Source organism: Pteronotus mesoamericanus, unplaced genomic scaffold, assembly GCF_021234165.1.
Source record: "Pteronotus mesoamericanus isolate MK-2021 breed Mesoamerican mustached bat unplaced genomic scaffold, CSHL_Meso_final contig_41, whole genome shotgun sequence".
NCBI classification, from domain to species: Eukaryota; Metazoa; Chordata; class Mammalia; order Chiroptera; family Mormoopidae; genus Pteronotus; species Pteronotus mesoamericanus.
Genome location: NW_026555152.1, coordinates 8,604,720 through 8,618,590, shown reverse-complemented (window position 1 = coordinate 8,618,590; position 13,871 = coordinate 8,604,720). Strand labels below are relative to the sequence as shown.

Sequence of the window (13,871 nt, the reverse complement as noted above, 5' to 3'; positions counted from 1 at the left end):
GCTCATTCCCTTTGTCCTGCTCTTGCTCAGGCAGGGATAGCTCAGAGATGAGTGTGCTCTGGCCTAGTTTTTGAGGAGCTAGTGGATGCAGTACATGTGGACAGTCAGCAAGAAACAGAGCAAAAGCTGTGGAGAGAGGGAGAGGGAATGAAGAGGGAGCAGGACACAGGGAAGAGAAGGCAGCCGGGGGGAGCTGGGAACGGGGAAGGTAGAAGCGGGGACCAGAGGAAGGAGGCAGGCAGGAGGAGGATGCCTGCATACTTCTCACCAAGCTTCTCCCTGAATGGTAGAGCTAGGGGACATTCTCACTGAACAAACTCACTGAGCAATGGATGAAGATGTGACTTTGTGGTCTGTGCACAAAGGTGCCTAACTCAGATACTAGACTCTTCTATGTCTTTTACATCTGTTCCTTTTTCTTCCCATCCTCCATGTCCTTGTACTGCCGCACTCATACATCACTACTTTTCAATGGATGTGGAGTTGCAGTAGGTGATATTCAAGTTAGAGTTTAGAAAGAACTAATATATTCCTTTATTATCTAAGTATCATTTAACTCCCCCCCAGCTCCATTTCCTGCTGCTCCCTTCTCACTACCCTTACTCCACCCCTCTCACCCTCACCATACTCCCTTATCCCCAGCCCTGCTATCCTCACTGTGGCAATTTTTAAACATGTCACAGTTTTTAAAAATTTTGACACTTCTCCCATTGAGAGGAAGAGTCTGTACCTCCTCCTTTTGAGACCAGGCCAAATTGGAGCCTCGCTAATCAATGAAATACAGCCAAAGTGATGCTCTGTGACTTCCAGGCAGACCATAAAAGGCATTAGTTTCCTCTATGTTCTCTTGGGATTCTAACGCTAGGAAGCCAGTCACCATGCTGTGAGGAAGCCCAAGCAGCCCAGTGGAGGACAATGGAGTCCCCCAACCTCAGCCCACCAAGGTCCCAGCCCACAGCCAGCACCAACCTGCCAGGCATGTGTAAATAAACTACCCTGGGAGAGGGTCCTCTGGCTGCCCCTGCTGACACTGCCTGGAATGAGGAGGAGCCTTGCCTGCTGGGCCCTGCCCAAAATACACACTCATTAACTAACTAAATAATTGCTTTTATTTTAAGCCACTAAGTATAGCTTAGTATTCAGTAGCAGACACTGATATTCTCAGCACTCCACAAAAGGTATGTACACTATAATATGCCCTCGGTTTCCTACTTTGGTCCTTGTAGCATCTGTTCCTTATAATTATCCCTTCAATAGTCTTCATTTGGTGAACTCCTATTCATTATTTAAAGCCTAATTCAAATGTCTCTTTCACTTTGAAGCCTTCCCTGAAATTCCTTCCCCTTTTTCCTACCAGGGGAAAAAATAATTGTCTCCTCCACTATGCTGCCAAATCCTTCCCTCTGCATCACAGCACGTAGCTTGCTTTAGCTGAGTGGTTTTTGTTTTGTGTTGTGTTGTTTCTTGAGATAAACCTCCTGGACAGACTTCGAGTATTTATCTCGAACATCATATCCAATCTTCATTCCAACTGCAGGCATCACCTTCCCAGTGCCTGGTGAGAAACTGACACACCAAGAAGATACCCCAGGAAAGTGGGTCAGGTTAGATCATGTTTGAGGGATTTGAGATGAAACACTGACCAAGAGAAAGTTAAAATACTGTTTCTCTCAGAGCCCTTAAAAATAAAAGCCACAACATAGCTTCACTCCTAACTGGCAGGAATGATATACTATCCTGGCCTAAAACTAATGATGAGCCCAAAGTTTTGAATTTCAAAGGTCTCTTAAGAATTGATAACTCCCTTAGCTCTGGGCTCTGTTCCTACACTTCATTTGATTTCTGCTAAGAAATCCCATTTCTGAAGGTATTTGGCTTTAGAGTCCCCGCCCCGCAACTGCCTCCCTGACTCCTACCATAACCCCTAGTGTTTTATGGTTTGCAGCAGTATGAAGGGCTACTGTCTTAAGATGCTATAATTAGCCAGGCCAACAATTCATACATAGCATATATAGCATAAAATATATATTTTCAATTAATTCTAAAATATATGTATTATGTTTTAAATATATATATATTTTCTACAGTTACTTAAAAGGTATTTTTCTCTGTAAAACTGGTTAGGGTACAGTTGTAGGGTGTAATACCTTGGTAGGTGTTGTTCAAGAGAAAACCACAGGGCAAAATGGAGTCACTTGTGCTAAAGTCATGACTCTGAACCTAGACTTAATACCTAAGCACAGTTTAAACCTTATCCAGGAGCATAATCTTAACCAGGAATTTTCTGGCCTATGCAGATAAGATAGTCTGTCACCACTTGGGCCCTGTCCGTCTCCAGGGAGGCTGAGGCATCTGCCTGATAAGACCCCTGCCTTTCCCTGAGGGAAGGTAACCTTCCCTGAAACAATCCTTTCTTTTCTTTCACTAATAACTTTCTAGTCCCAACCAGAGTCTGCCTATAAAATCATTCCATTTTGTACAACTCCTCAGAGATAGGATGTTGCCCAATTCATGAATCATTTAATAAAACCAATTAGATCTTCAAATTTGCTTGATTGAATTTTTGTTCTTTAACAGTATTTGTAAAGACATATATTACTTTACTCATCATTATAATATCATTATCTTTCTTTACAAGGGTTTTGAGGGCTACCCAAGCAGATAAGGGGCTGGGTGGGACCCAGGCCATTAATGTGTCTGGGAATGAGTACAATGAGCATGGCTAGAGCTTTCTAAGCAGCTCCTGTGCTCAACACAGTAGGTAAGCCAGTGGCTCTGATTAGCAGTCGCTATGAAGCATAGGGACCAGGTTCTGGGGGTGTTGGGAGCTTGCATAATTTGGAGGTGGTCATCTGTAAAAGAAAAAAGAATACACATTACAAATACAAAAATAGCTATAAAAGCAAATATTTATTTATAATGAAAAAAATCACCCCAAAATAAAAATTTTAAGAAGTTGATGACTACCACAAAAATCACAAAACCTAGAAAAATTTCTTCATTCTTTTTTTTACCATTAATTGTCCCAAACACCACTGTAGTACTTTTTCTAAATTTGGTATGATTTATAATCCTGACAAATATACAAAATGCATCTGAAATGGAGGCATTCATAGGAACAATTCAAATACACTGAAACATGGCTGCCACATTGTATTGAGCCACATAATTGGGTAACCAGATGTCTCTGATACTACAACATTGACTTCTTGATGAATATGTGTAGGAGTTCTGTCACTGGAACACTCGCTTCTGCAGACATTTCTCTGCGTTGGTGGCAATTTTGCGTGCCATTTTGCTGGAACCAGCAGATTTTGTCAGGACGAGATGCATCAGATAGATTAAGAAGCACTCTGACACCTGGAATGCATAAACTGTGACATTACAAACAATGCTCGTGTGCTACTATTACCAATGTGGACCCACAAACACAAGAATTTTGATCAAATTCTATTTTGTGGAATTCTCATCGGAAGAGAAGACAATGTATGGCATGTTCATAATTACACACATTCAATATCGACTGCTTTCCTAACAGAAGAGAGCTGTTTTGGGCCAGACCTTGGTGAGAGCCAAATCCTCTGGGGGCAATTTTATTTGTTTGATCTTTGGAAGACTCTTCCAGACTAGCTTCTGGCTCAGGGTATTTCAAACCTCATTTTTCCTCCTTTCTCATGTACTACCAGTGGGGGGCGCTGTAGGATGTTCACATGGTTATGAACTCATGCTGCACCTGAGTGTCCTGATGCAGAGTGGGTCAGCTCTGTGGATGATAAGAGTGTTTCTGCACCAAGATGGCTGGCGATAACTTGGCTATACAAGGAAGTTACTGAGCTACATAAGTATATCCCACTGAGCCCAAATTAAATGATTGCCCAATTCATCTTCCTCTTAGCTGGATACCCAAAATGCGCACAGCCACTAAGCATCACCCAGCTGAGGCGAAATCAGACCTAGAAGAGCTGGAATGGAAAGAGACATTGGTCTTAACAAGTTGTGGTCAACCTTCCTTTTGCACATGTTAAGAACAGGTTGCTGAGCAGGGAGGAAACCTGAAGCTTCCTCAGCTTCCAGGCAAATGTGCCCCTAGACTGGAACCGGGAGTAGATGCAATGTGGGGGTGTGTGGGGTCCCTGGGATGTTGACAGTACCCTTGACCTGGCCAAAGTCAGTGGGCCTGGAGACATCAGCCAGAGTTAAGACTCTCAACTCTGTCCCCAAGCCTCCCTATGCCTCAAGAGACCCTGAAAACAGGAATGAAAGAGAGGGTCACTGAGAGGTTTAAAGAGAGGATTGGCTGTAGCTCTTGGTAAACTGGAGCTCTAGGCAAACGTCAGCGGGTATCCTGGGCCAGTGTCACAGTGTCCTACTCCTTTTGGGTCCACAAGGACTGCCCCTTTAAAGCGGGAAAGCACGCTCTGACCGTGGACAGGGCAAGCCCTGTCTTCTGAAATCAGAGTAATCCTGCTGAGGTCCCTCCTGCCACTGCCTCCTCCCTGCTGTCAGCCGGGGGATTAGAAGAGAGGCCAGTGGATTAACGGGTTCCTCTTGTCACAGCCTCCCCTGCCAGAGTCAGCCCCTCTCCTGGAAGCCGGCTAGTCAGGTAAGGCAGCTCCTCTGTTTCCGTTTTCTGAAGGACAGAGAGAGAAGCCCCTTCTCCCACCAGGCATTGAAGCCAAGGCCGGACTGCAGGCCGGGAACCCCAGGTTTGCCAGGACCTGAAAAGCAGAAGGCTTGGGGGCATCCCAAGGGTCTGAGTAACAGACAGGCAGAGCCCACGGTCTGAGGCTGCTGTCTCTTCTCCACCCACCCTGACCCCGGCAGGAGCAGCATGCCGGGACCTCTCGGGCTGCCCCCAGACCCCAGCTGCCCCCACAGCAGGATGCCCTGGGCCCGCCGGCCCTCCCTGCAGAAGACGGCAGTCATCCTCGGTCTGCTTCTGTCCAGCACCGCCCTGTCCCCCACGTCGGGGCAGGCCAAGATTCCTCTGGAGACGTGAGCATCCAATTCAGCCCCCACCCCACAAAACCCTTTCACCCTTTCCTCCTTTCCTTCCCCTGGCAGACCTCAATCCCCTGCCCTGACCACTTCTGACCTCCCTCTGGGCTCTCCCCTGGGTTCCTGGACCAGCCACTCTCCCTTTCTTTCTGTGAAGACGTTTTCTTCACCCTCCTCTCTTCCAATGGGGAGTCCCACCTGCCCCTCCCCAGCCCCTGGTGGTTTTAAGCAGACCTGATCATCAGCGCTCACCGGGGTCATCATCCTTAGTACCTGCAGGGCAATGCTCCTTCCTGGATAAACGCTGCCATGAGGTGACTGGGAGTGGGAGCTGTATTGGCTCAAAGCGATCCTTGCACCTCCCAAAGGATCTGTTGGGACACTTGTTATAATATTCTGAAAGGGTACAACTGTTCTAAGTCAACAAAATGGCTCGTGTAACCAGGGACTAAGTCAAACTGGACTTGGGTGGTCTCGGTCTCCCCTTTCTATGCCTTTCTGCCTCCTTCCAGACCCTGATTCTACACCCTGTCATGAAGGCCAGGTATCAGTCATTTACACTTTGGTATAAATTTAAATTACTGTGGAACCCCTCTGGGAGTATCTGATTTTAGTCCTTGGCTCTGGTGGTTCTATTAAAGAAATTTCCAATAAGTGTGGAAAGCAAAGTGCTCTAGCCTAAATGAAGGAGGTTACCTGCTCAGTTCATATCTAAGTCCAGCCACTCAAGAGTAGCATGAGAGTCAGGCTACCAGAGCCCGCTGTCAACCTCACATCTTGACAGAAGTGGGGACAGGGCACCAGAGCAACACCGATGTTTTTGTTTAGCTTTGTTGATTGGTGGGTTTGAGCAGCACTGTTTCCATCTGGTTGTATGACTTCTAGTTTTTATGTGCCTGGCTTCATGATAGGTGCTTTACAAAGACAACTTTAGTCCACACAACAGTTCAGTGAGGTGGGTAACAGTATCCCCACTCTGCAGGTGAGGTAACTTTGCAAGTTTGTGTAGCCAGTAAATGGAAGTGCTGGAATTTGAACTCAAGTCAGCCTGGCCTGGGTGTCACTCTTACACCCATTGCAGCCTGTAAAACTACCTATTGCTGAGTTAAACACTGAGAATAATTTTCCTTAGGATATACACCAACCAATAATAGAAGGCAAACTCTAGGAACAGGCTGAGTGCCAAGTCAGGACGGCTGGAATCCAGATCTTGATTGAGGAGAACTTTAGTGGACCATCAACACAGAGACCTCCAGAGAGAGTCACTGAGATTAAGGACCTCCAGACATACCCACACCTGCACCTGCCCACTCCCTTGGAGCCAGGCTTCCACCTAGGACCTTTCCCCACCACCTCTCTCCCACTGGATCCGTCTTAGTATTTCCCACCCCAAAGACCCCACATTTCTCTCCTGTGAAGCTACACCAACCTCCCACTCAGCACTCAACCTCCAACATCTGACCTGGCTTTTACTGCCCCTCAAATCTGTTCCCACCCCAGTCATCAAAGACCTTCATTGCCGAATCCAGCAGGCACTTCCGGACTTATCTCTCTGGACTCTTGTTTCAGATACGAGCCTCTTGCTTTTCTTTGAGTCTCAATGCCTCAACTTTCATAACACTGTGCTGTCCTGGATCCCCTTGGGCACCTATTACCCCTCTTTCTCAAGTGCCCCTTTCCCTTTGCCTGCCCCTGAGTCTTTTGGTGTCCCCCAGGGCTTGTTGTCCACTCAGATCTCGTGCTACACACTCAGGCCTTGAGAGAGCGCAACTACTCAGAACTTCCTCCACCATCCTCATGCTAATGACTCTTAGCCCTGCCTCTACCTGTTAGACTCCTGTATCCATTGTCTATGGACAGCTCTTCCTGAACATCATGAAAGGTTTTAAATTCAACTGTGTGTCGTTCAAGATGCAGAGCAACTGGTGCTTTCCAGAGTTGGTCAACACACAACCTGCCCAACATCACTCTACAACATAGCCCTGCAACAGAAACCTCCCATCCTACGCATCCCAAGCTACACTCATCACCTTCCACCCTCCCCAGCTTGCCTCCGTGATCTTCCTGATATTCTTAATTTTATTTAATAACAGCACCATCACCTCAACCACCCAAGTGAGAAACCTAGAAGTCATGTCTGTCTCCCTCAAGCTCTTCCAAATCTATTTGTCATGCTAAACATGGGTGTCCCTTTGAATGTCTATTACACTATCTGTATATGAAAGGACAGCCCTCTAATGGAAGATTTTACAAAGGTGAAGACTAAGATGTGGCTCCAGGACTGCAGAGAAGGCCGAGCATGTAGGACATTAATAAGTACTGGCTGAGTGTCTGAATAAATGCTGATCTCAAAATGATCACGTGGGCAATCTCCATTTGCTCCATCTGGAGAGGCTCAGACACAGCCTGTGCCTACCCCCAAGACCCTACCAGCCTGTCCAGATGGTGAGATCTCAGTGTCTTTCTGGGGATGGACAAGAGGTCAGGGTTTCTCCCCAGGCTGCCTCTCGGGCCCTCGCTGCCTGACCTGCCCTCAGCAGAAGCAGAAGCAGCTCAGAGCCTTTTCCTCTGCCCTGTGCTTTGTGCTCCCTCGGAGGTTTCAACAGACGGTGCAGCAGCCTACAGTGACCTTGAGCAGGGAATACTGGAGAGGGAAGGACTCACTGAGAAGCTGTCACTGTGCCCAGGCAGGTCCTGTGTCTGTCCTCAGGGTCCTTGCTGCCCTGCCCTGGGCCTGTCCAGAGCCCTTTCCCCTCCTCTGTTCTCCATTCTCCACCCATAGACCACAGCCTTCAGGTGCTTGCAGTCCGGGTTGGGTCTTCTAGTTCATCAGCACCTGCCCCCAGCCCCTCAGCATGTATTCAGCACACTCAGTGCAGTTGCTGAGCCCCTGGTAGTCCCTGGAGTCTCCTGCTCTGGCCAAGAGAGGCAGTAGTTCTTTGTGTGTGTTTTTCTGGGTGTATGTCAGTGTGTATGCATTTGTATGTGTACATGAGTGTATGTGTGTTAGCGTGTGGACCTCTGTGTATCATGTTTGTCTCTGTTTGTGCATGTGTGCATCAGAGGATGTATATGCATGTAGATACTTGTTTTATATGTGTATGTATATCTATATGTGTGTCTCCATGTGTGTGAGTGTGTGTGTGCATGTGCATATATGCATGTACCTTCATGGCCCGGCAGGGTGAAGCTGTGGGCAGACACCTTTGGCGGGGACCTGTACAACACCGTGACCAAATACTCAGGCTCCCTCTTGCTGCAGAAGGTCAGTAACCCCCTTCCAGGGAGAAGAGCAGAGACCTCAAGTCCCTGAATGTCTGTGCTGTGAGTGGACTTTGAGATGATCTAATCCATTCCCCTCATTTTCAGATGGGAAACTGAGACCAGGGAGGGGAACAATTTGCCCAAGTCACAGAGCAAGTCAGTAGGGTGGTCAAGAGCATAGTGCCAGCTCAGAGCCCTGGAAATGGAGGTTAAGATGGAATGGACAGATAGATTTATTGGGGGTGGAGCTGTGCAGTGTAGAGGGGTGAGGGAGCGAGAATGAGCAGACTGGGATGCAGACCGGACACCTGTGAAAGGGGACAGGTAGAAGAAGAAGGGGTAAGTGGGGACTCAGCTGGCCACGTGAAAGTCCCGCAGGAGCTCCTTGAGCCAGACAGGCAGCAAGCCCATCTGTGACCTCTGCAGGGGGAGCTTCCATATGTCTATTTCTCAGGTGCTCCAGCCGGGCCGGGGAGCCACAATACCCACATAGGCCCTAGCAGAGGCCTGAGCCAGTGCCTGGCTCCTGGGTAGGATGCAGGGCCCAATGGAAAAGATGATGCACCAGTAACCCCTACCCTTATTAATTAATTGCTTTAGTGCCAATTGACACCTAGCCTGTCCTCTTACTAGATAATAAACAACCTCAACCTCATTTTCCTCTGGTATTTACAACTCCTAAGCCAATTTTAAGAATAGCTTGCCATTCTCAATCATTACCATTTGTTAAAAGCTTTATATTTAGGATTTAACTCTCATCACAACTTCATTTTTTAAATGGTGCCAAAAGTGACTCTCAGGCTTTTATGCCTACATATGACCACGATGCAGCCGCTTCCGGCCCCCCCCTCCCCACAGCCCCCAAGAGGAACCGGGAGAAGCCAGGGTAGGCCCTGTGTTCCTGCACCTCCAGAGGCCTCTGTAACAAAGGCAGTTCAGGCCAACTTCCCACTCATACCACACTCCTACTCCGCAAAGCAGCATTTCATTCAGTGTTCTCATTTGAACCCTCTAACCCCAGGTGAGAAAGAGCAAAATTATGTGACTGTTTGGGGTATAAATATCCTCTAAGTCTTTGCATTCCAGAACACTCTCTAGAGTCATGCCAATGTCACATCTTGCAGATGAAGAAACTAAGTATATTGCCTAAGGTCACATCGTCAATACGTTGCCAAATGGGCAATGTCAATGTCATTAGACATTGGTGATAGGCACACTCAGCCCAGAGAGTAAATTCGAACCCCGCTCTCCAAACTCTCCCAGACTCCCTGGAAATTTGTCAGGTGGTGTCAATACCCGACGCTGCTGAGCTTGATATGGACACGATGTGCACTATGGGGTGTGGGGGAAAGATGAACTGATGCTCAGGGACGTGTCATAGTCCATGTGAGCAGGCCCAGGAAGGTCTCAGGGACCTGGCTGTGTGACCTTGGTCAAGTCTGTTAATCTCTCTGAGCCCCAGCCTACTCTTCACTCAGGATATTAACCAAATGTGCCCAGAGCCCCTGGAACAGAGAGGACATTTGATAAGAAGCAGCTATGGTCATTAGCGGGGGAGATTCTGCAAGGAGGTGAGGGCTTGTCCTTGACTCTGGTCAAGTGAAGGCTTCACGGTGTGAATGTGCTAGTTGAAAGGGTGGAGGCCACATGTGTAGTCAGGTACCAAACATCCTGGTGCCAGATGACAGGTGCCCGTCTCTCCCACATTCCCCCTAACAGAAATACAAGGATATGGAGCCCAGTCTGAAGATCCAGAAGGTGGATGGCTTGGAGCTGGTGAGGAAGTTCTCAGAAGACATGGAGACCATGCTGCGCAGGAAAGTGGAGGCTGTAAAGGTGCTCCAGGTCCTATGTTCTGTGGGGAGATCTGCCCCAGCCCCTGTCACATCAAAAGAACTCTCACTGACATTTTAGCCCTGCATCCGCTCACCCACATCATCCTTTTCCTACTTCATGAGCATCTGCCTTGTATCCCCATGAGCCAAAATGTCCTTCTAAAGGAGGAAATGATAGCAAGGGGAGAGGAGAGGGCTGGGATTGGAGCTCTGCCTTAGAGAACAGAGTTCCACCCAATAGGATCAACCTGCCGTGTCAGGAAGGGCCCTGCATCATGATGTTATATTCAGTGACTGGTGCAGAGCAGGTCGAAATGAGGACTGAGGAGTCCTCTGCTGAACGAATGGATGAGTGGGTAGATGGATGGATAGATGGATGTGTGGTGGATGGATGGATGGATGGATGGATGGATGGATGGTGGATGTGTGGGTGGTGGATGGGTGGGAGTATAGAGGGATGGAAAGCATACAAAGTAAAGCTGCTCCCTCCTCTCCCCCTTATTCCTTCCCCTGCTCATCTCCCCACCCTCCCCCTCCTGCCATATGGACCCAACCTTCATGGCACCCAAGTGCTCTGAGGGCTGCCCAGACAGCATAGGTGCTTATAGTGATGGGCATCCTGCTCAGGTGATCCATCGTGGCATACCCACCAAGCCTGGCTTGGCCTGGTTGAAACGGAATGTGTCACTCCCCTGGCATGGAGTGCCTACCAGAATGCAATGGGGACCTGGATGGTTGGAAAGACATAGTTCCTGCTCCACCCAGCCAGAAATCTGGCCACCCAAGACCAATGTTATCCCCTGACAATTTTCATCTGGGGAGCCAGGGGAGAGCAGTAAACTGTTGGAGGGGAGGCTGAGGCCAGTGCTGAAGGCTGGAAGTGTGGGGAATGGCGGCTGAAGCCTGGCCAGCCTGCCTGCTTGTCTCCGACCTCCCCTATCAAAAGCACCGTCTGGGAGGAATCTCTGGGGCCATCTTTCCCACATAACAATTTGCAGCCTCTTTTCTCCAGGTTTAGGGGCAAAGGGCCTTAGCATCAGGAACCACTGACAAGCTATCTGGGGACTGGAGATCCCATCCTGGCCCATAGCAGGGGGACACTGACCTCCCATACAACTAGCACAGCAGTACTTCCTACCTCCTTAAATTTGCAATGCTGTGGAAACCGCCTTCCTGGGCAGAGCATAGACAGCAGAATGCAGGAATGCACACTGCAGGGGCTGGTCCTCGAGGTGCCAGGGCACGGCAGTCCGGGCCCACCCCCAGAGGCCTGGCTCTGGGCTCCAAGGGCCTCCAGCTGTGCTGTGTCTTTCCCGCAGCTTCAACCTGGGAAACCAAATCAAACCAGCGCTTGCTCCGCAGACCTTCTCCAAGCACCAGTCCCTGCTCCCTGCTCGGGGGTCCATAGGAAGCCACAACTATGGAGCTCTCCTATGGGAATGCCCATGGGGACATCTCCTGCAAGCAGTACTAAAATAACCTTGGCCCTGTGCAATTTCTTCATCACATCCTAAGAACTGGGGGTTTGGGAGCAGGGAGGTTAAGGACACTTCCACCTGATTTACAGTTATATAAATAGAGACCCAAAGAAGCTTAGTGGTTTCCTTCTGACAAAGCCAAAACAGGATCTCAGCTCTTCTCCTCTTTTTTCCTCAGATTTATTGAGGTATAATTGACAATAAAAATTATATATATATTTATATTCAGCAGCTGAAAGGTGGAAACAACACAAATGTCCATCAGCTGATGAATGGATAAACAAATATGAGATATCCATAAAATGGAGTATTATTCAGCCATGAAAAGGAATGAAGTTCTGATACATGTAAAAACGCAGATGAACCTTGAAAACATTATGCTCAGCAAAAGACTCCAGATACAACAGGTCACATACTGTATGATTCCACTTATGTGAAATATCCAGAATAGGAAAATCGATTGACAGAAAGAAGATTGGTGTTGCCAGAAGCCAGAGAGAGAGGGATATGTGAGTGACTGTTTCGTGGGTGCAGCGTTTCCCTTTGGGGGGTGATGAAAAGCTCAGGAACTAGACAGTGATAGTTGCATGATGTTGTGAATGGTTCTAATGCCACTGGATGGCACACTTTAATGTGACTAAAATGTATATTCACATGCACACACACTGAAATAGGCTATTTTTAGGGCAGTTTTAGGTTCATAGCAAAATTGTGAAGAAAGTATGGAGTCCCTATATAACTCCTGTCCCCACAAACACACAACCTCTCCAACTATCAACAGCCTCTACCAGAGTGGTCCGTTGGTACAGCAGATGAACTACATTGACACATCGTTATTTCCCAAAGTCCATAGTTTACATTAGGGTTCACTCTTGGTGGTGCGCATCCCATGGATTTTCACACACACACACAATGATATGTATCAGCCACTAGAGATCACACAGAATAGTTCCACTGCCCTAAAAATCCTCTGTTTTCCACCTATTCATCCCTCCTCCCCCCAACACCTGGCAACCATAGATCTTTTTACTGTCTGCATAGTTTTGCCTTTTCCACAATGTATTGTGGTTGGAATCAGGCAGTATGTAGCCTTTTCAGACTGGCTCCTTTCACTCGGAAATATGCGTTTACATTTTGGCTAGTGTGAATAGTGCTGCTGCGAACATTTATGCACAAGCTGTTGTTTGAGTCCCTGTTTTCAGTTCTCTCAGGCATATTTTTTAGGAGTGGAATTGAGGACCCACTGGCCTCTTTTGGCCCCCCGATTCTCCCCTTTGTGTTCCTGTCCCTTAGACTCTGGTAGAAGCCGCCGAGGAGGCTGACCTGAACCATGAATTCAACGAGTCTCTGGTGGTGAGTTCTCCCGTTCCCAGAGCTCCCAATGATGGACGGTATCACCTGAGTACAGGACATGGAGAGTAGGGGGAAGGGGAGTCCAGCACTACCTTTTAATGTGTTCAGGATTCCTATGAACCTGCAATAATTTGATTCTGAAATGCTCCAGAGTCTTTTGAGAAGGGATTTATGGACCAGGTAGGCGTGACAGAACCAAACCCTGGGGCTGGGGATGTACAGTGGCAATCCAATCTTCTACAGACATTTATCACCCAATGCAACATGCCAGCCTCTGCCAAGACAAAGTTGAGAAGCTCATAGAAGACATAACTCTAGCATAAGGCCTATGTCCATACAAATATGTCCATACAAATGATTAAGTGTTCCCACAGTGCAGAAGGGAAGAGGAGGAGCTCAGACAGTCTCACAGACTGGGTGGCCCCCAGGCTGGCCCAGGCTGAGGGGGATTTGAGCAGCTGAGGGCATGAAGAAGGGGTTTCTAAGCTGAGAAGAAACAATAAATACACAAGGTTGAGGAAATTGCCAGCAGTCAGCTCTGTATGTCCAGGGGATGGTGAAGCAGAAAGTGGCTGTGGTAAAGGTAGAATTCTGGCCTTTATTCAGCCTGAAAGGCACATTTTGAAGGCTTTGAGCTGGAGAGGGGCAGAGCCAGATTCACTGAGGCAGCACTGTTGTGACATGGGCAGGACAAAGTGGGGGTGGGGGGTGGGGGTGGGGACCGAGGGCGCTCTTCAAGTCTGAACCACGTGGTCTGGAGAACATGGGGAGGAGGGCCTGATTATGACTCAGAGGCGGTAATCCAAGCAGATCCAGCACTGTGTGTAAGAGCAGAGAGCCGACTGCTGGCTCCTCAGGGCACACGGGGACACAGGCCCCTCGCTGTTAAAGAGAGAAGCCTCATTTCTCAGGGCCCCACCACCGGGGTCCTTTGGAGTCTTCC

General features: G+C 48.3%; 1 protein-coding gene across 1 annotated transcript in view; it reads left to right on the top strand.

The window, feature by feature from the left end:
• The first annotated feature begins 4,831 nt into the window (after positions 1-4,831).
• The window catches only part of CACNA2D4 (calcium voltage-gated channel auxiliary subunit alpha2delta 4), a 119,090-nt gene continuing 110,050 nt past the window's right edge, over positions 4,832-13,871 (top strand). Inside the window, exons 1-4 of the mRNA XM_054577194.1 lie at positions 4,832-4,995; positions 8,182-8,263; positions 9,982-10,107; positions 12,869-12,928. Of these exons, the coding sequence (XP_054433169.1) occupies positions 4,832-4,995; positions 8,182-8,263; positions 9,982-10,107; positions 12,869-12,928 (432 nt within the window). The remainder of the gene's footprint in view (positions 4,996-8,181; positions 8,264-9,981; positions 10,108-12,868; positions 12,929-13,871) is intronic.